Raw genomic sequence first — 19,430 nt, forward strand, 5'->3', positions numbered from 1 at the left:
GCCTCAAAGTTGCGCACAAAATTTAATTATACTTCTGGTAGGCTTAGGTTTAAAGTAATCTTTTTATTTTACCAATAGCCTGACTTGAAATGACATTAACATCTCAGAATTGTAAAACTCTCAGTCTGACTTTGAGGATCTGTGGAGGGAACTAAAGATGAGGGTGATGGCAAGGAGGCCTTCCAGTTTCAAAGAGTTCACCACTGAGGACAAATCATCGATGCACCAGTGAGAAAATGTCATCAGCAATTACAAGAAGAGTTTGTTTGCTTTATTTGCACTAGCAGTCAGGGTGATGAAAATAGAACAGCTTCAAGATGCAATATTTTCTTAAAATGTAAAAAGTGTATTATTTTGTTTCAAAACTGATTCATAGTTGTATTGCTTTGCGTAGTTACATGTATCTATTCATATCATATTGGTCTTTCCCAACATTGCCTGGATCAGGGTCTCTGGTTTGAAACCCAGCAAAGTCTTTGGAAAAGTATTCAGAGCAATTTTTCTTTTCCACAACATGTCACAACCAGAAACTTCAATGTATTTTACAAACACTTTAATGTTTAATCTAGGAATTTCAGTGCATGCCTATTGTACTGGAGGGTGTTGCTGTTAAAACATTGTGTTAAATGTTCTGTATTTCCTGATATATATCAGGTACTGAATAAACGCTCAGCTCATGACCTCAGCAAATGACTTTGAGTTTGGACATTTCATTACCAGTCTGAAACATTATACTCTTTAAACTCTGTACATTGCGAAATGTCAGGCTTCATAATTATCGTCACTTAACACTAGAGCTGCTACATCTTAATATCAGAAGTCTCAAATGATAATCACGTTAGAGGTCATCAAGCATGAACCACGGCTGAGCCTCGCAAACAAAGCTGGATCCATCACCAGAGCCGCACTTGTAAAGCCGGGATAATATAAGATCGCAGTTTTCAACGTGGATGAATTCATGGAAAACAGACGTTTAGGTGTTTGCACAACCCACTAATTTGTAAAGACATATCACATAAACAAACACTATGAATAGCTGTAGCTAGTGGGAGTTATAATTACTGCCCGTGACACCAGAGAACATTAAAAAAGACCCAGTTTAAACCTTGGCTGAAAGATTATTTTGAGTCTTACTTAACCAGTTACCAATGCACATTTCATGACCAGAAGCAAACACCGCACGCTCTGATCAGGGGGCTGCTTCACTGAGCTGCTGAGGTGGGTAGACTGATGGCCACGACTGACTCCAGATCAGCACCAGCTAATGTTCCACAACCAGAGCTTCTGATATCGTACTGGGCTTATTCATCACGTTAACGACAACATTATGCCAAATTACGTAAGCAAACAAATGAAAATATGCCTGTAGCAAAAAGCTGGCAGCACACACCTCCGTGATCTGAAGGTTCCCACAGTTTTGCTCATCACTGAAATCTCTGTTCTGAATTGATCTCTTTCAACAGAGATTTAGTGATTTTCTTTTCAGCATTTTGTCTTCTTGCCATTACACGTTCAGACGTTCAGAGTAACACTCAGTGCTACCAAAAGACACTGAGGAGGTGGAGATCTCCACCTCTTTGTCCAAAATTTCCCTGTATTTAGCATCATTCGTCTTGCTAACAATTCTTACCCTGTTCTCAGAAACCAGCTGACGCTTCCCCACAACAGAACACTCCCACGTTTCACTGTCTGAATTGTGTATTCATTGATTTGCAGTGTCAGCTTTCCACCATGCATATGAGATGTAAGCTGACATTTTAATTTTGGACTCATTGGACCAGAGAACCTTCTTCTATTAGAACTGAATTGGTGTTCTCAGGTTGGCTGGTGGCAAATTTCAAATTAAACATCTGATGGCTTTCTTTCAAGAATTGATTTCCACTTTTCACTTGTCTATAAATACTGGAATTATGCAGAGAGCGCCTAGTTATTCTGCCCTTCCTGAGCTGTGTGTCTCTGCGGTTCCTCTGGTCTTATCCTGGTGGTCTCGGCTGCTTCTCCGATTAATGCTCTCCTCATCCGTCAATTTAGCTAAACTGCTTTGTCTTGGCAGGATGGCAGTTGTGCCTTTATCTATGCATTTTTCGATGGATAGAGCATTACTCTGTTACATGTATGTAGGTTGGGATACTGACTTGTCTGCCGTAGTACTTAAGTCTTTTCTAAATAAAACTCCCAGAACAGTTTTATTCATAAAATTATTACTAAAAGGCAGGTTATATTTACCAATTAAATTAGAGTAAAACTGGTTAAACACAAATGCATGGCACAATTTTTTCATCTGTGAAACCACATATTTTTCCTTCCACTTGACATTTATCTACAACTTTGTCTTGTATTGCATAACATCCCAATAAAATACTTTAGTTTGTGGTGGTAATGTAACAAAAAGTGGAAAAGATAAAAGAGTATGAATACAATTGCAAGGTATTTAATTTCTGGCTTCTACACAAAGTGAAAAACGATGCATGTGAGGTTACAAAACCTCAGAAGACAATGTTTTATGTGTTGGCCCTATGATTAATTGTTGCCTCTATTCTATTTGCAGTAGAACAAAGCAGGAATGAAAAGGAATAAAATTAACTTTAGTAACATTTTGAGCTAAATAATTGTACCATTAACAGAACAACAGGCAAAACAAGCCTAAACTCTGTGGCAGGAAATGAAGCACACAAAAAGCAAGACGAGAGGTTTGTGCTGATAGAATAAAAGTCTTGATTTATTTCTGTTTATCTATACATTTAAACAGGTGTTCCTGAATGCAGCAAGAGAAAAAACACAGAACAGGATGCTAAGCGTCAAAGAGTTGCTCGCATAGCAGAGGTGTGGCCGGTTTAGCGAAGACATGTACACTCTATCGTTTATATTTATAAGATTTCCTGTAAATGTGGTTTGCCACTGGGAGGCTACAATAGGGTAGAGGAAGTGTTTACTGTAAGAGTTTTGAGATTTTTTTTTTTCACATTATTATACCAACAATAAATACTCCATAAAGTAGAAACCCTGTCTTTCCCCAACTACAACTGCAATGCATTAAATTCTACAGATAGGTATACCAAGCAGCCCTGTGTAGCTCAGTTTAATTCAAATTAAAGAGCTTAAACGTAATAATAGTTCAGTACAGATTTGTCATATCGCCATTGTCCTATTTGACTCAATCTCAAGGCTGTGCAGACACATTCAGTTCTCTCCTGCTCTTTACCTCGGTGGTTGGCCCTCCATCCCAACAGTGATGTGGTACCTGGTTAGTTATTCTACACCTGCATAGGAACTACAAACACAACTCTCCCTGGGCTCAACTCTCCCCGCAGGCCGGAGGAAAGCTCACTGCTAACCGTTATAAAACAGTCCAAAGAATGGCTTAAAAGTGCTTCCTTGAAAACCAGCTGTCTAAGAACACGCGTTACTCACAGTAGAGAGGCGTCAGCATGACAAAGTTAAGTTTAAGAAGACAGAAACCAAACGTGTACTAACGTGTCTCAAACACTTTTGGCGCAGAAAACAAACACTGAAGCGCAGCGGGTCGGGGGAGGAGGGGGGGAAACAGGATATAAGAGGATGTAAAGCACTTTCTGCGAAGAGAAGATCCAGAGATATAAAACTGAAGGAAAGCATTTACAAAGATACACAGAGAAATACAGAGAAAGTGAAGGAAAAATCAACCGTTATGACTGACAAAGTAAACAAAACAAGTGTGATAAAGCCCCATTTATGTTTTTCTTTACACATTCCTAATTCCTGTTTATATGGGTGTGGTAAAAACCTTGAATACAAATGGACCCTGATACACAATGCAAGGTTGACCCAAGTGGAATATGGTTTTGCCGAGGGCCTTTGCTACTGTAACGCACACTGCTCCCTTAACCATGTACCATCTACTGTATGAAGATAACCTGATCTAACCAGTAGAAATGCATATTTCTGGAAACAAAAAACACACGTCAACAAAAGGAAACTGACAGAAGCAGATGCACCCACTTAAAATGAACAACTTCTGAGGTACTTCTGAAACTGAGAATATTACTACTATCTACAATATTTGGATGGATAGCATATATTTTTGATACAGTAATAGCAGGGTTACCAGCCTTGCAAAAACATTTTGGCTTCAGGATTTTGATTAGTTGAGGGGATAGCGGCGGTTAACACACCTGAATAACACAGAGCCGTATGACGATTAAAAACATAGAAAAACAGCACCATTTGAGGTCCGGTAGATCAGTTTTTGTTTTTCTCAAACCGTTTGCTGGTAGCACCGTCAACCAGTAAAAATCTCAGATTGCAATACAGAGACAGAACACAACCATCGATCAACTGCACAACATAGCAAAGAGCAAAGATTTATATCCATATATATATATATATTCAGAGACAGCCCCCTCACACAGAAACCCCCTTTACAGCAGCATCTTTAAGCGGATAAGAAAACGGATTTTGCTTAAGAATGATATTTGTGTATTGAGGTGTTTTATACGCTGTACATGTTGAGAGTCACCAGCTATACCTTTTCCTATAGATTTCTTTGTTTTTTTACTAATATACACACATATAGTATACATTTACTGACAAACACCAGAGTAACAATGAGGTAGGACGGTGAAGTTGGATGAAGTAGAACCGGTTTGTGGATCGTATACAAAGTTACTGATACCTTTAAGAAAAATATATGCTTAACAATGTATATCTTTGTATTTTTTTTTTGTTTTGTTTTATATTGTATCTGAGGCTCAAACAGTAATATGTCTGGTTAACAGTATGGCTCTGCAAACTGCAAGATATCCATCTTGCTCAACAGAGTGAAGCTTAAAAACCCGGATCACTCTTTCCTCAATCGAACTATGAAAAAGTAAAACAAAGCCCCATCGTTTTGAGAAGCTCCTGACGGGTATTCACAGCGTGAGCCATAAAGCAGGTGAGTAAGGAACAAGAAGTGGCACAAGAAGAGGATCATATCCAGCAGGTTTCCTTCCTACAACTGCTGCTATGGTGGTGTGTTGTGTTGCAGAGTCAAACTGGCCTAAAATAGCCACGACTCTCTATTCCAGGTTGTGTAATATGCACGGTACGTTTACGAGTCGGCTGCCAAAACTTCTGGTACTCTATTGTCAGATTGGCCGTGTCATCGCAGATTAGGCTAAATCTGCGATGGTACAGCTTTCATCCACTGAAGATGGTTTTAGTTAAGGGATTATAGGTTTTAATCTCTCTCCAGGAAACCAGTCTTTCAAAACGATGATGTAATAGCTCTATAAATGCTCTCTTTAAGCATCGTTACAACCACGCCCTCTTTTGGCATCGAACAACAAAGAAACACAAACACAGTACACAACAACGCATCTGAATTTCAGTAAGGTGGCTTTGCACAGCAGAAAGCTTTCTTTTTTTTTTTGTTCCTTTTAAATTGCAAGTATTTTCAATACACGCTCCAACATGTGAACCGCATCTTACTTTGTACATAGAATAAAACAAAACAAAAAAGGGGACTCTGGTTTACAAAAAAAAAAAAAAAAAAAAGACAATCGTCACCATTGCGTGACTTTGTTATTCACTAAGCCCCAGTACCTTTGGATGGGCCATTTTTTTGTGCAAACCCAGCTGATTCCTCAGTCTGCATCCAACTTTTATCAGCTTCATCATTCAGTCCTCACAGTTACAACTCAGTTGTAAAAAATACTCCATTGGAACTCTATACAAGTAATATTTGTACATGTGAACAGCATGTAGATGTGTTAAGCTAAAGCACGATTTCCAGTCATCTTAAACATGTCAAAGGTCAAGTATTTAAACTGGACATTGCTGTTTTAAACCAACTTATTTGTTGCTTGGCAGTCTGCCAAGGTCGCGGCTTAATATCCAGTAGGAAATAATGGAGTAGCTGATTCCAGTCTCAACGTCAATTTTTACGAATCTGCAGACCTAATAAATCTTACAACTAAACGTTGAACTTACCAAGCTTATTATGGGGCGATAGCTTTGCCAGAGTCATTCCAATAACTCAATTTTGTTTTGATGATATGAAATAGAAACCAAAATGTCATAAGGTGCTTCATGAGAATAAAAAATGACAGTCAGGCCCAAACATAAAACTATCATGACAAACAATGGTTTAAAATGGAAGAAATTGCAGTAAAATTTAAAGTGCATTCAATGTAAAACATATGAGCTGATAATTACTGCATCTTGATATTTAAGAGCCCGACAGTTTAAGAATAGAGATTTTCACTGATTTAAAGTGAGATTTACCAAATATCACAATGTTGTTCTAATCTATAGGCTCTGAAATAAACCCGTTCTCTGTCTTGTTCCTATGGGATAACTTTGGCTATGAATGAGGTGGATTTGTTTTCTGTTGGTAGACTCAACTGATCAACATTTGGATACAACAACTAGCTTAAAGCCAATGAATCATATAAAAAACAAAGTAAAAAAACAAACAAAAAAAAACAGGAAACAGATGGATACGAAACACAACATGGAAAACACTGCATCAAATATGATCAGAACCTTTAAACTGTGATACGACTAACCAAAATATGTCACCAAATTTGGTGGCAAACATATGCATCTGTTTCTATGCTATTTGGAACATAAAGTAGCTTAACGAAAGGCTGATATGAAGTTGTGATATGACACAAACCAAGACAGACAAACGGTAAAAACGAGAAGAAAAATGGGAAGAAATAAACTGAGAGACATCCAGGAATTACGAGTGTGAAGAGGATGAAGGTTTGATGGGCAGCTCTGCAGCAGATTCACAGTTAGCCACAGCTAGGTCACAGTTGAGATTTCAATCTGCAGCATTTAGTTCCAGCCTGCAGACAGCCACACAAACCGTTTCAGATCAAAACAATATAACAGGAGAGAAAAATCCTATATATATATATATATATATATATATATATATATATATATATATATATATATATATATATATATATATATATATATATATAAACATACACGATAAAAGAACATTTGAAAACTTTTGATGGCATAGCTCAGAGGAAATTGTCACTGGAGCAACCTTACTATTTTCCCCAGTGGTGTGACTAAAAAGAAGAAAGGGTTAGGATGGGATTCAGCAGGGCCAGACAACCTTGAAAAAAAAAAAAAAAAAAACAAAAGAAAGAAAGAAAAGCAAAATAGTGCCTCAGACAGCTTTACCCACAGCTTTCACAAGATGACCTGGACAGCGCAGAGCTGTGCTCTGACTTTCACCTGGCCGCTAGTCTGGTTCACCTCAATCGAATGGTGCAAACCACACATAATAATAGTACCTGGCCAACTCTTACATTCTCACGGCAAAGTGCAGGTGAAGCTTCATCACTTCAGCTCACAAAACATTTACAATCACAGCTTACTTTTAAAATAAAAAAATAAAAACCCAGAGACATATATGTCCCTGGAGATTGCCGAATCCATTTAAGGCCTTTCAAGGCATCAACATGCCTGTACCGCAACGACTCTAGACTCAAGTTTATTCAAATGACTAAGACTGACGCAGAAATATTGGCGATGCACCAATAAACAGGTGAAGAATCAGAATTGAACACTTTTTATTTAACCCCAAAGTTAGATACTGAAAAATCAGATTTTTTTTTGCTTGTTCATTAAGTTTACCCAAACTAAAAACTCTGATTTTGGCCTACAAATGCATCACCCCAACATCGGCTTCTTTGGTTCAGTTTGAATTTATTTAAAATCATACGGAGAGTAGGGGAATATGACAAGCTTAAATGGGAAAAAAAAACCTGACATTTTTAGTTGGATTCAAAACAATTATCTCTGTCAAAGAACCTGCAGCTCGATGTTTTCTCTACTATGTTTTGGAAAACGGGTAAACTAAAATTGGTGTTGGGTGAGAAAAAATCTGACTGGTGCATCTCTTAAATATATTTCAATCCTTTCATGTCCTCATACGTTAGTTAACATGTAAGGTTAAAAAAAAAGAAGTAAAATGTAGCTTTACTGACTCAGAGGTTGGAGTCATTCTTTCCAACAACCCTCTCTAAGCCCTCTTCTCATGAGCAGATGTGTTAAAGGAGTTAAGAGACAGCACACATTCAAAGGTAATCTCTTGGAGCAAACCGTCATATGGCTGTTACTAATTAAGACTTGTGCATTCGAGACCCTGACGTCCCATTCTTTGCATTTCGTACCGACACTCCGATCCCCAACAGTATAAGACCCGGCGTTAGCAAGCATCGTCAATTATACAGCATCAGAAGACTACCTACAGGAATAATCTCTTACTTTTTAAAAGTTCCAGGACTCAAAATGATGTTCTGACACAGAACAATAAATTAAACTATCACATCTAATCTCGCTCTCTCGACACATATGCACACACCTCCATTCCAATGCATTGGTAAAGCTTATAAAAAAACCCACTCACTCCAACTCACGTCAAACTATTTCATGTGCTGGTGGGTAAAGCTGCCTGGCAGCCAATAAAGGAAATGATAAACGTGACGCTCGACCTACAGGGAGGTGGGATAGGACCTGTGTGAAAGAAATATGACAGCTTCTGGAACAGTGACAGCAGTCCCCAACCCTCCCATAGCAAGTCCCCTAAACATCCTGCGGACCACGCGGGGCAGAAGGCGCTGACGTGACAGTTGATCACTATATGCCATCGTAGGTGAAGTTCTCCATCTTAACCGTCTGTCTGATTAGCAGCTTGGACTCCCGTCGCTCCTCGTTCTTGATGGACTTGTTGATGTCCATGATCTTTTCACAGATATATTTGTTCACTTTGGACAATCTCTGCGTGATCTCAGCGCTGTCGGCCGTTTCTTGAGACACTCGGTCGTAGAGACACTCTGGGGAAGGAGCGAGTAAAGCGGGTCAGTGCATCCGATGAGAAGACCCTCATCTTATTTTTTAATGTCTGCTAAATAACGAAATTCAAAGTTAAGACTTTAACTGAGCTTACCTCTGACTATTTTCAGCTTGCTGGGAGACAGTGGAGGTTTGGGCAGGGCGTCTTTCTTCTTTTTAGTGGCCACACCTGTGACACTACGGTTTTTAAGGGTTTCAGTACCCCAAATCATTACAGCGAGGTTCTTTGTGAACTTTGAATCTCCTTGGGTCCTCTGAAGCTGGTGCCATTTCTCTTCCTCCACCCAGATCCCACCCCCCAGATGTACCTGGAGACAACATATGTAAAAAGCGGATTTTAAGTAAACACTGAATGAATGTCGTCATTGGCAGCAGCAATTACAGTCATGCTGGGTTTGTTTTTGGTGAACGGGAGAATTAAAAACAGCAAACGCACAATTATGATGCACTTTTTAAAAGTTTCAAGCAAAGCAGTCATACATTTTCACTGGAAAGAAAAGGATACAAAAAAATGTTACAGATAAACATCTAAAAAGTGTGAAGTGCATTAGTTTTCAGCCCCCATTACTCCAATAACCTGAAATAAATTTGCTGCTACCAACAGCTCTCAAAAAGCACTTAATCAGTAAAAAAGCTGCTCTATGGAGATTTCAGAGGTTTGCTGGGATAAATAAACACAGACGGGTCAGGGTGAATTTAAACAGAGCTAAGCTGTAAATCATATCAAATCTTTGATTCTCATGAAACAAGGTGGTGGCAGCATCTTGCTATGGCGGGTATCTTTCTTTAGCATGGACATGAATGCTAGTCACAGTTGATGGGAAAATGGATGGTATAAAGTACAGAGCAATTCTGGAAGAAAACGTGTTAGAGGCTGGAAAAGAATGGAGACTGGGGCAGACTACCACAAATACTGTACACCAAATCTACAGGAAGATGGTGTCAAACTCCAAACCTACACCAGTTTACAAATCTGTTGAAAAGACTCGTTTGCAGCTGCATAAAATCTGATCCGTCTGAGCTTGAAATTTTCTGTGAATATTTGCACCAGCTTTTCTTCAAGATAAAAAGTTGGTTATAGAAAGTATTGACTCAGAGAGCCTGAATAAATATTGGATTTTTGTTTGGAAAATGTGTTGTAAACTTAGTATCAGTTTATCTTCAATTCATAGCAATGTACTATTTCGTTTTAATCCATTATAAACATCTTAGTGCAGAGTTATGACATAAATAAATGTCCAATGGTTTGAATACTTGAAGCTGCTTTATGCTAACGATCATTGTGCCAACACATGTTGTTATGCCTATTTGCAGCAGAAAGCCATGTGACCCCAACATTGCAGTTCCTATAAAGACATCACTTCATTTTTCCCCCTCACTTCAGTCTAGTAATGATTTTTACCTTTCTTTGAAATGAAAAGAAAATGCTGCAACCGCCATTGACAGACCCCATATGTTTTAAAATAAATGCCACTTCCAAGTATTTCTTCAGACTGAGAAACTGAGAAGGCTGGATGTGTGACCAATTTAAAATCTATAAGGGTTTGGTATCAGCTCAGGTTACAGCATTAAACAAGATGGACCAGTGAAGCAGCGATGATAAGTGTGTTGTCCTGTTGTTGGCCCAACACTCGTTTGTAATTCTTCGAGTGGCACTAATCCCAGTAAGAGAAATCAGCCCTGAAGAATCCTGGAGAGCAGAGTCTGAGCTGATGTTGAAACGCCGGCCTCAAATAAATCCACTGTGATACAGTCCAGCTTCCAGAGTATCAGCAACTTGATGTATTTTATGACATGCCTCTCGTATCGAAGGCTAGTTATGGTTTTAAAGAGTAATAGTTTGGTTAAAACTATGGGGTACTTGTAAACAATAAGTCCAACCTACAAATAAATACATTTAAACTTGCAACACATGCACCTCATCTGTTATATGTTGCCAAATTTAAAACCTATTGCTGTCATTCTGATACATAGTTGGGTACAACTGCTACTTCTGTTTAATGTACAATCAAAACGACTTTAAATGTATTAGCTCATTGTTATCTGTTATTAAACCAAACAGTGAATCAAAAACTTCACCTTTACAATTACACTATAAATCATTTGAGCCCCGCACAAAACTTGAATTAGAAATGGTGAACAACAACATCAAGTCAATGCTAAATGCTTTAAGAGTTCTGCTACTTGATCTGTGCAGCACTAAAGTTGCTGTGGGTAATGCAGACCAGACTGCTTTAAAGGGAGGCCAATTTCACCTGCTATAAAGTAAACAAACTCAGGTCAGAGGTCGCAGCTTTGATTACCTACAATATCACTTAGCCTGTCGCGCTCCACACAATGCGAGTGAACGTCGAATAAATCACTGCAAAACGGCAAAAGCCGATTGCCAGGCCCGGGTGACTGACTTGGTCTTAAAGGTGAGCTAATGCAGCAGGGGGCAAATGTGTGTCTGTTTTCCTTCTCCATTCTCTTATCACTGTAAAGTCTTTAGGCCAGAGTCCAAAAAGCTTTTCCCGGTGAGGCTAATGTGCTTCAGGCTGCAAGCCAGCAGACAAGCTTTTTACTGGCCTTAAGTTAGACAAGCCCGTTTTCATCCTCCCAGGCCTTTTGCTCTCGTTTATCTCTTTCTCACCATCTACCCCTCCTCCTTTCCTTTCCTAACCTCCCTTTGCACTCTCACTAGGCCTAACCTGTCAGTCACTTTAAAGTCTTCTCGTGCAAATAATTAATATGGGTTCCCTGATGTAGGAGCGTTCTAATTTGCAAGTGTTCTTCACGCTTGAAGTGGCCACGGACCCAAGAGCTTGTAGTGCCCCCCTCGTGCTTCCCCTCCCATCATCAGAGACGGGGCGGCTGGTTGAGTTACAGCAGTGGGGGGAAGTAAAGAACCCTAACAGGCTAATAAACACTGATGATGTTGGCTGGGCTTGCAGGAACAATAATAATCTTCTCAACCTTGTTTACCTGCTAGGACAGGGCAGCAAAGGGGAAAGGACTGATCAGCGACGACAGCATGTTGCACAGTTTGTGGTTGTTAACAGGGAATGCAGCGTTTCCTGCAGAAATCAGCCCGCTTTCTACGGTCACGCACAAGCAAATGGGCAAGAATGCCAAATCAAGAAGGGAAAGTTGTTAGGGGTAGTTAGAGTCATGTTCAACTTTTGGGGCAAACAAACCACGGCTTCACTGAAGTCAGACTTTTGGAGTGCCAAAGTTGTCCAGATGGAAACTAAAACTGAATAAATCAACCTAAAAAAAAATAATTTATTCACAATTAATAAAATTTAAAACTAGAAATTGGATCTTAAGCTAATTAAATTCTGAATAATCCTATTCATTCAGTATTTCTTAAGTGATCTTATGGATAATTTTCTGCAGGGTTCCACGTAACTTTGGTGCATAACATCTAAATTCATACCAGCAGAGTTAAGTCCACTTCAGACCAAGTAGCTTCACTAGAGTCATATCAGCTTCAGCCTCTGGCTTCGATTGGTTAAATTCATGAGTGACACGCACATACATTTACAATACATCACAAATATGAAATATTCAATACATATGATAAATTAAATAAATAATTTATGCAAGTATATTCTTATTCAGATGGGTTTAATTATCTCACTGAAAAACACAGCACTGCTTGTACGACGTCTTCCTCGTTCCAAATTATGAATGTAGGAGACCGGTGACCAGACAACTAAAAACAAGACGTTTTACACAGAACATTCTAATTCCTTGTAAAAGATTAGATTAATTTATGATTAGATGGAAACATAAACCTTTACAGGTGGCACCAAGGTAACGATTAAAGTGCTGAAATAAATTTCTGGCCCAGTCAGACTCACCTTCCCATCGTTGCAGGTGTACACCGTTCTGGGTGAGGGCGAGTAGCTTGAACTTGTGTTAGCTTCTTCCCTGCACGTCTCCTGGGCCTCAACTATAGGTTCGACCACTTCAGCCTTGATTGTCTGAGTGCCATTGTCGTGCATAGGCTCTAGGAGACAAAGGTGACATTCAACACCACAGAGACAATCACTGGATCTTCATTTCCAGCCATCAGCCATTTCCTGGTGGTTAAGTAAATATGAAGAATGAAGTTTTGGTGCAGCTGGAACGGCGCGTTTTGTTTGTTTGTTTCCTGTTCTTGTTCTGGGCTACCCCGTGGCCTGACACAGTAGCTAAGCTGTGCTGGTAGCTGGCCACGCTAAGCTCCAGTGCAGCTGATGAGTTTTAATATCAGTCAACGATGCACTTTATTCCTGGACCGACAGACTCCCAGGGCGCTCTAATCTGTAGCCGAACCATTAGATGGTCCAACCAGCTTCTGTTTGCATCTGCAGGGAGTCTAATCTAGACACCAGCTTAGCTTTGCACGCTGCTTTATGACACCACTAATACTCCCAAGTCCATTTTAAAATCTTTTGGTGCAAGTCTTATCTTACATAAATATTTCACTTAAAACTTAAAGAAGTGCCCTGTGCAGGCTTGTGATAATTGAAGCAAATAAAATCTATTTGAAACAAGTATTTTTTAAGTTCGTTTTTCACTCAGCTAAATGTCGCGCACAGGTAAATAACAAATATTAAAACTTAAGCGAATCAACTTATTGAAGTCTCAGCTCGACAACTACGGGACTCTTGATGAATGTTTTGTAACAAAACAAAATACAAATTAATTATGTTTTTTATAAAGTATTTTAAATAGATGAGTGCTGCTTTTCAATAATTTCTCAACAGCCAGTTCTTACTTTCCATGTCTTAACACATTGTCACAGTGAGAGCAGGCCCTTCAACAACCTGAAGTGGTTTTGACAAAAAAATACTTGCAGCTAAAACTAATTTTTCAAACCAGAATTAGATTTAACGTGATCTTAATTTGACCAACATGTTTTCTTTCTGACTGGAAATAATGTAGATTTTCATTCAAATGTAGTATTACAATATGCAGTAAATTACAGCAAGACTTAATTTATAAAAAAAAAAAAAGAGAGCATGGCTGAAAGTATTCATAGCCACTGCACATTGCGAGTGTGTGTGAAAATGTTCTTCACAACTCTGAATAGTCTTTGTTGTTCTAAAGCCCAGTAATTACACGGCATATTAGGAACAGCTGTTTTCTTCAAACAGCATTTCTCTGCAGTGGCTCAGTGAGGACCTGTGGCTGCTCACAACTCAAAGGACTGTGTATGTACAGAGGCCACAGCGTAAAAAAAATTACCACCCTGCATCACCATCACAGGCCTCCAGAAGGATGTGGGCCAAAGCATCTCAAAAAACAGACACCTAGCAGATACACTGTATGCTGCTGGACTCCACAGCGACAGACCAAACACGATCCTGGTTCTCTGAGAGAGCAACACAAAACTTTTTTTTTTTTTTTTTTTTATAGTCAGATGAAGCAAAAATATTATTGTCTGTGCACGATAATGTAGCCTTGACAAAGGAGAAGCAATCAAACCCAAGAAACAAGCTTGGTGGTGGGAACACAAAACGTTGAGTGTGTTTTTCAGCAAATGGGAATCTAACCAAAGTAAAACATCATAAAAAGGAAGACTCCTACAACATCATCATCATCATCATCATCATCATCAGCTGGCCTGCAAAGAAGCTTTGTCTTGGTGACCCAAAACACAAAACTTAAGTGGTGAAGAAACTGTTAGCTGAGGAAAAAGTATTAACGATTCCAATAAGGAAAACGTGAAAGGCACTAAAGATTAGAGACCTGGAGCTCATTGAAAAAGATTAATGGTCAAAGATAATAATGGAGACCTGCAGAAAGATGGTCAGTAATTAGGGCATTTAGTTAATTTAATGGCTAATAAAGGCTTTTCCAGTGATTATTGCGAAGGGTATGAATACATGGCATTTTTAGTTAGAAAATAAATTATTCTTTCCACAGTGATACCCCAGGTGCTTCATCTTATCTTGTCAGAGATGTCCATCTTCTATCCAATCAGAAAATAACTTATTGCTAGACTAAAAGTAACCACATGTTTATCAAAATAGAATCCAAAATCCATTCATTTTTGGGATATAAAGAACTGGTCCTCCATAAATAACTTGTTAATGCTCTTCTCTTTGTGCTATCGTATAATTTATTTTTAATTCCCCAAGTCAAGTTGAAAACCTGTCATCAATGTAGCAGACTGCCAGTACCTTCCTGCAGAACAAACCAAACTGCACATCCATCCATCATCTGCCTTAAAAGTCAGAATTAGCTTCTCAACACAAACTAAGAATGCGTTCGTCTGAGTTTGACAAACATTTTCCAATAAGAGCTACGTTAACTTTTCTGACAAAACCATAAATCGTCAGAGTACCACATGTTGTGGATGGACGGCTGTGTGTCCGGGTGCATGCTCTTGTTTTCTCACCGCTGCCGAGTCTCATGAGGAGCACGTCCTGCAGCCTCCTGTTGAAGTCCCTCAGTTCTTTGACTTCAGTCAACAAGCTGCCGTATTCCTTCAGCTTCTTGGCCTGCTGCACCAGCTGCCTGCGGGTTCTCTCCAGCTCCTGCTGCAGTCTCCTCATCTCCTCCTCCTGCTGCCTGTAGCTGTGAACCAGCTCCTCGTACAGAACCCTCGGAACGACTGCCGCCACCACCTCCGACACGCAATGCGTGTCCACCTCCAAATGTTGCTGCTGCTGGTGATGATGGTGATGGTGATGGTGATGATGTTGCCGATGCTCTGCCTCCATTTCTTCCTCTTCGTCATCTGCGTCCTCTCCCTCCTCGGCCAGCCGGTCCTCATCCAAGTCCTCTTCGCCTTCCATATAGGAGTTGGCAGCGTTTCGTTCCAGGCGAGCCACTACTGCGGCGAGGCTCTTGGAGGAGTTAGAGAGGGGCTTTCCATGGTCTTGAGACAGGGCCTACACGAAATAGCAGGTCAGAAAAGGCATGGGACAGATACAGGGCATTTCAACTGCGACCAAAAGCAAACCGAGCATGAGAGATATGAAACTGTAATGACCCAAGTGCAATCCTAAACCTCAAACAGAGGTCATGTCCGATATAAGAACTGGGTTATACTAGAGGTGGATGACTTTAGAAAATCCCGACTCTGCAATATATATGTTTTGTATTTTGATTATCCAGATTTTTCTTCCTCCTGTGCGTTTTCCATCACCATTTTGTCCCCACTGATCTCCCTGTGCTTTAGCATCCTTATCACTCAGCTACATACCAGGTGTTTATAGTCAAAATCCAAAATACTTTATTGATCCCAAAGGGAAATTAAATGTTTTTGTAACTCAAAATTCTTCAAAGAGTTATTGCAGATTGTGCGATGGCTGTGGGCAGGAAAGACCTCCTGTAGCGGTTTGTATTGCAGTGAATTTGAAGAAGCCTCTGACTAAAGATACTCTGTGTCAGGGCTGTAACGATTTCTCGAATGATTCAAGTACCTCGATTACTAAAATTCCTCTAGGAAAATGTATCTACCTCGGAGCTTCGTTAAATTATGTCTTATTATTTAGCGCAGAGAGCGAGAGACGATTTCTCGATTAATCGTAAAAATGATCTATAGAGTACTCGATTACTAAAATATTCTTTTACAAAAGCTCTGCTCTGTTTTTCTAAGACAGTCTCATAAAGAGGGTGGTCAGGGTTGTCCATACTTTTCTTGATTTTATGTAAAATCCTTTGCTGCATCATCATCTCCAGAGGTTCCAGAGTCACCAGAACAGAACCAGCTTTCTTTATCAGATTGTTGAGCCTTTTAGGTCCCTGGCTCTGATGCTTCCACCTCAACAGATGACTGCAGAAGAGATGATGCTCTCAACAGACTTACAGAAGATATGCAGTATCTTGCTGCAAACCTTAAAGGATCTTAGCTTCCTCAAGAAGTCCAGTAGGTAACATGAGAATTTTTTTTTCATAAAGTGCTTTGAGATGAGATTTGTTGTGAATCTCCACTTTCCCAAAATACCAGAATTGAAACATTTCTTAAAAAAAAAAAAAAAAAAATATCTTAGCCAATAAAAACTGCATATTGCATATTTTATGCTCTCAATATCCAATGTGGTCAAGCCTAGAAACATAACATACTTTTGTGAAGTTAAGGTTTTAATGTAATTTAAAACATAGGACGTATAGGAAAAATGACAAATCCACATCAGCCTATACAGAGACATGGGAGAGCCTGCAATCTGTTTGTTTTGACTGCAGATCTCAGTAGGACCAGAGGAGAGGAGTCACCGAGTTCTGTGATGAGCCGCTCAGCGGATTTGCCGGTGAAAGGGCAGCTGTCCAGAGTGCTGAATTTGTGTTAATCCACCATATGGTAAAAATAGCGTAGGGGATTTTGGATGTCAGCCAAGTTTATGGAAATGTAATATTAAATCATCAAAACACAAATGGAAGAAAGACATATGGCAATGTCAAATATGTAAACATCAGGCATGACTTAAAAACTCATTAGGTGAAGAGTGATAATTAACTAGAATCTGACTAAATAATAGTTCTCATATTTCATTATCTTAATGCTTTAAGACTTATAGGTTTATACTGGAAGTGCGTAATAAGGACAAAACTATATGCTCTCGTTTCTAATAAATCACCTGGTATAAATACATGAATTATTCATCTACAAAAACATTTGATGCAATGCAAATCAGCCAGTTTATACAGGTTTTGCCTACCTTTTTATGCCTCAGGGGTAATCTCTCTTCTCCGAAATTGTTCTCGATAGACTTTCCTGAATTCCTGATGGACATCTTGGGAATTTTCATCTTCTTTTGGATTATACTGTCTTCAAATTCTTCTACTGTATCTGCAATGTCGTTTAGAAAAGTTGCATATATTTACAATGAAAGTAGTCTATCAAAAAAAATAAAAATAACCCCAACGTTGCTTTGTCCCCTTATTTTGACCTCACAAAACAAACTTCAGCGGTATACAGGGGAAGCTTTTCGGTGGACTGCGGTATGAGCTTTGACATTGTTCTCATCTCGTAGCCCATGCAGTTCACTTTCAGGATTAAGGACGCAGCTAAACTTCTAATGCAAAAGAAAAAACGACTGTGTGTAAATATAATTTTACTAGAGCAGGATAACGTTTCGCTTGTACTGCTCTCACGTTATCATTATGTTTCCAAACTGACAGGACTTTGTCATGCTGACTTGATGGATAGACGTGTCACACGGAAATGACTGCAGCACCGCACAAAGCCACAGCAGCTAACAGGCTAACCGCATCACAAAAGCTTTCGGGCCGTCACAAATCCACACGGGAGCTCTCATAAAATGACAGATGAATGAATGCGTTCATAATATGGTGATACCACCATGTCCGCTTTCATTCGGCGTCTCCTAGTTAGCATGCTAGCGTAAGCTAGCAGAGTTAGCTTCCTGGTGTAAACAATTGCTTTGGCTAGACGGCGTTGAATAACACCCACATAAACCACTAATTATCATTTACAGAAGAAGAACAGATTAACAACAGAACGAGGGGCTACACGAATAAAAACCTGCAAAGCACCGACAAGCTATCACAGCCTCCTGAAGTTAGCAAACATTACTAGCATGTCTTACTAGCTAGAGCGGAGGACGTTGTTGTTGCTGTCAGATTCCAGCTGATCACGTTCTGACGGATCCACCGAAAACACTCGCTTTGACAGCTCTGCCACCCACACGCACGGCATCGTTAGTTGTTCCGTCAGATAAAACGAGCATTAAACCCGATGTCGTCCGGGTGTCAGGAGGAGTAACTTACCTGCAAGGGCAAGGATCTGTGCTTCGCACGGCTGGCCTGCGCAGCCATTCTCCTCAGTTCTGTGAACCAGATACACCTTCTGATTATCAAAATCTGTTCTGTGCAGAGGTCTGAAATCTTCGATGGTTGAAACGGGTAACGCGTAGCACATATCGTCTTCAAAGAACCTAACAAAAGCATACATTATTTAGTTCTCTTTGGTCCTGCACTTTGGATATGGTTGACAGTTTTCCTCACAAAGTATTAAAAAAAAAATACACTCATGGGGGGTTGGGGATGGTGTCGGCGCTCGGCTACTCTTGCCTGGTCCACATCACCAGGGTAGATCAAGGCAAAAGTAGTAGACATACCTTTAATCTTAGAGAACCTGTATACGTTTGTTGTGTTCGCTAATTCTAGGATTCCCACAAATATTTCTTTCAAAACGACATCATTTTCTAGGATAAAGTATGAGATTCTCACCATATTATAACATGAGGTAAAAATGCCACTATTTTTTATTTCCAAATACCAAATTGTAATTGTAGTACAAGCCGTTTCCTTTTATCTTGTAAAACTTGGACAAAATTTGAATTAATAAAATTGTTATATTATGTTTCAAAAAGTCCTCCCCAGTTTATTTTTTAACCACAAAACAAATAATGGACAAAAAAGATCAAGTAAAACATATCTAATGAGTTTGGATGAGGAGAAATATTTCACTTTTTATGTTTTTACTGCATGTGAGGTGAGACAAAAAAATACACACACAAGGTGGAGTGAAATGAACAAATAAATAAATAAGTGACAATCTGTTTTACTAAGAAACAACTTATTTTAATAGCTTTAATTTTTAAAAGCTACTAATTTTTCTTTTAAAATTAATTTCTAAAAGAAAA

At 39.3% G+C, this 19,430-nt stretch overlaps 1 protein-coding gene across 2 annotated transcripts; it reads right to left on the reverse strand.

Moving 5' to 3' along the window:
* Positions 1 to 2,691: 2,691 nt before the first annotated feature.
* bend5 (BEN domain containing 5) lies at positions 2,692 to 18,944 on the reverse strand. 2 transcript variants are annotated; one of them, XM_015008898.2, is made up of 6 exons: positions 18,553 to 18,944; positions 17,481 to 17,611; positions 15,215 to 15,710; positions 12,687 to 12,835; positions 8,936 to 9,149; positions 2,692 to 8,822 (listed from the first exon to the last, which is right to left on the reverse strand). In XM_015008898.2, exons 1-6 carry the CDS (start codon positions 18,734 to 18,736, stop codon positions 8,626 to 8,628), a joined length of 1,371 nt encoding a protein of 456 aa, XP_014864384.1. In that variant the 5' UTR covers positions 18,737 to 18,944; the 3' UTR covers positions 2,692 to 8,625. The 2 variants fall into 2 exon arrangements, with proteins under 2 accessions (XP_014864384.1, XP_014864457.1); XM_015008971.2 differs by lacking the exon at positions 18,553 to 18,944 and adding an exon at positions 18,372 to 18,537.
* Between the last annotated feature and the right edge of the window lie 486 nt (positions 18,945 to 19,430).

The sequence above is a fragment of the Poecilia mexicana genome, unplaced genomic scaffold, assembly GCF_051168715.1.
Source record: "Poecilia mexicana isolate PSO_F unplaced genomic scaffold, ASM5116871v1 scaffold_4, whole genome shotgun sequence".
NCBI classification, from domain to species: domain Eukaryota; kingdom Metazoa; phylum Chordata; class Actinopteri; order Cyprinodontiformes; family Poeciliidae; genus Poecilia; species Poecilia mexicana.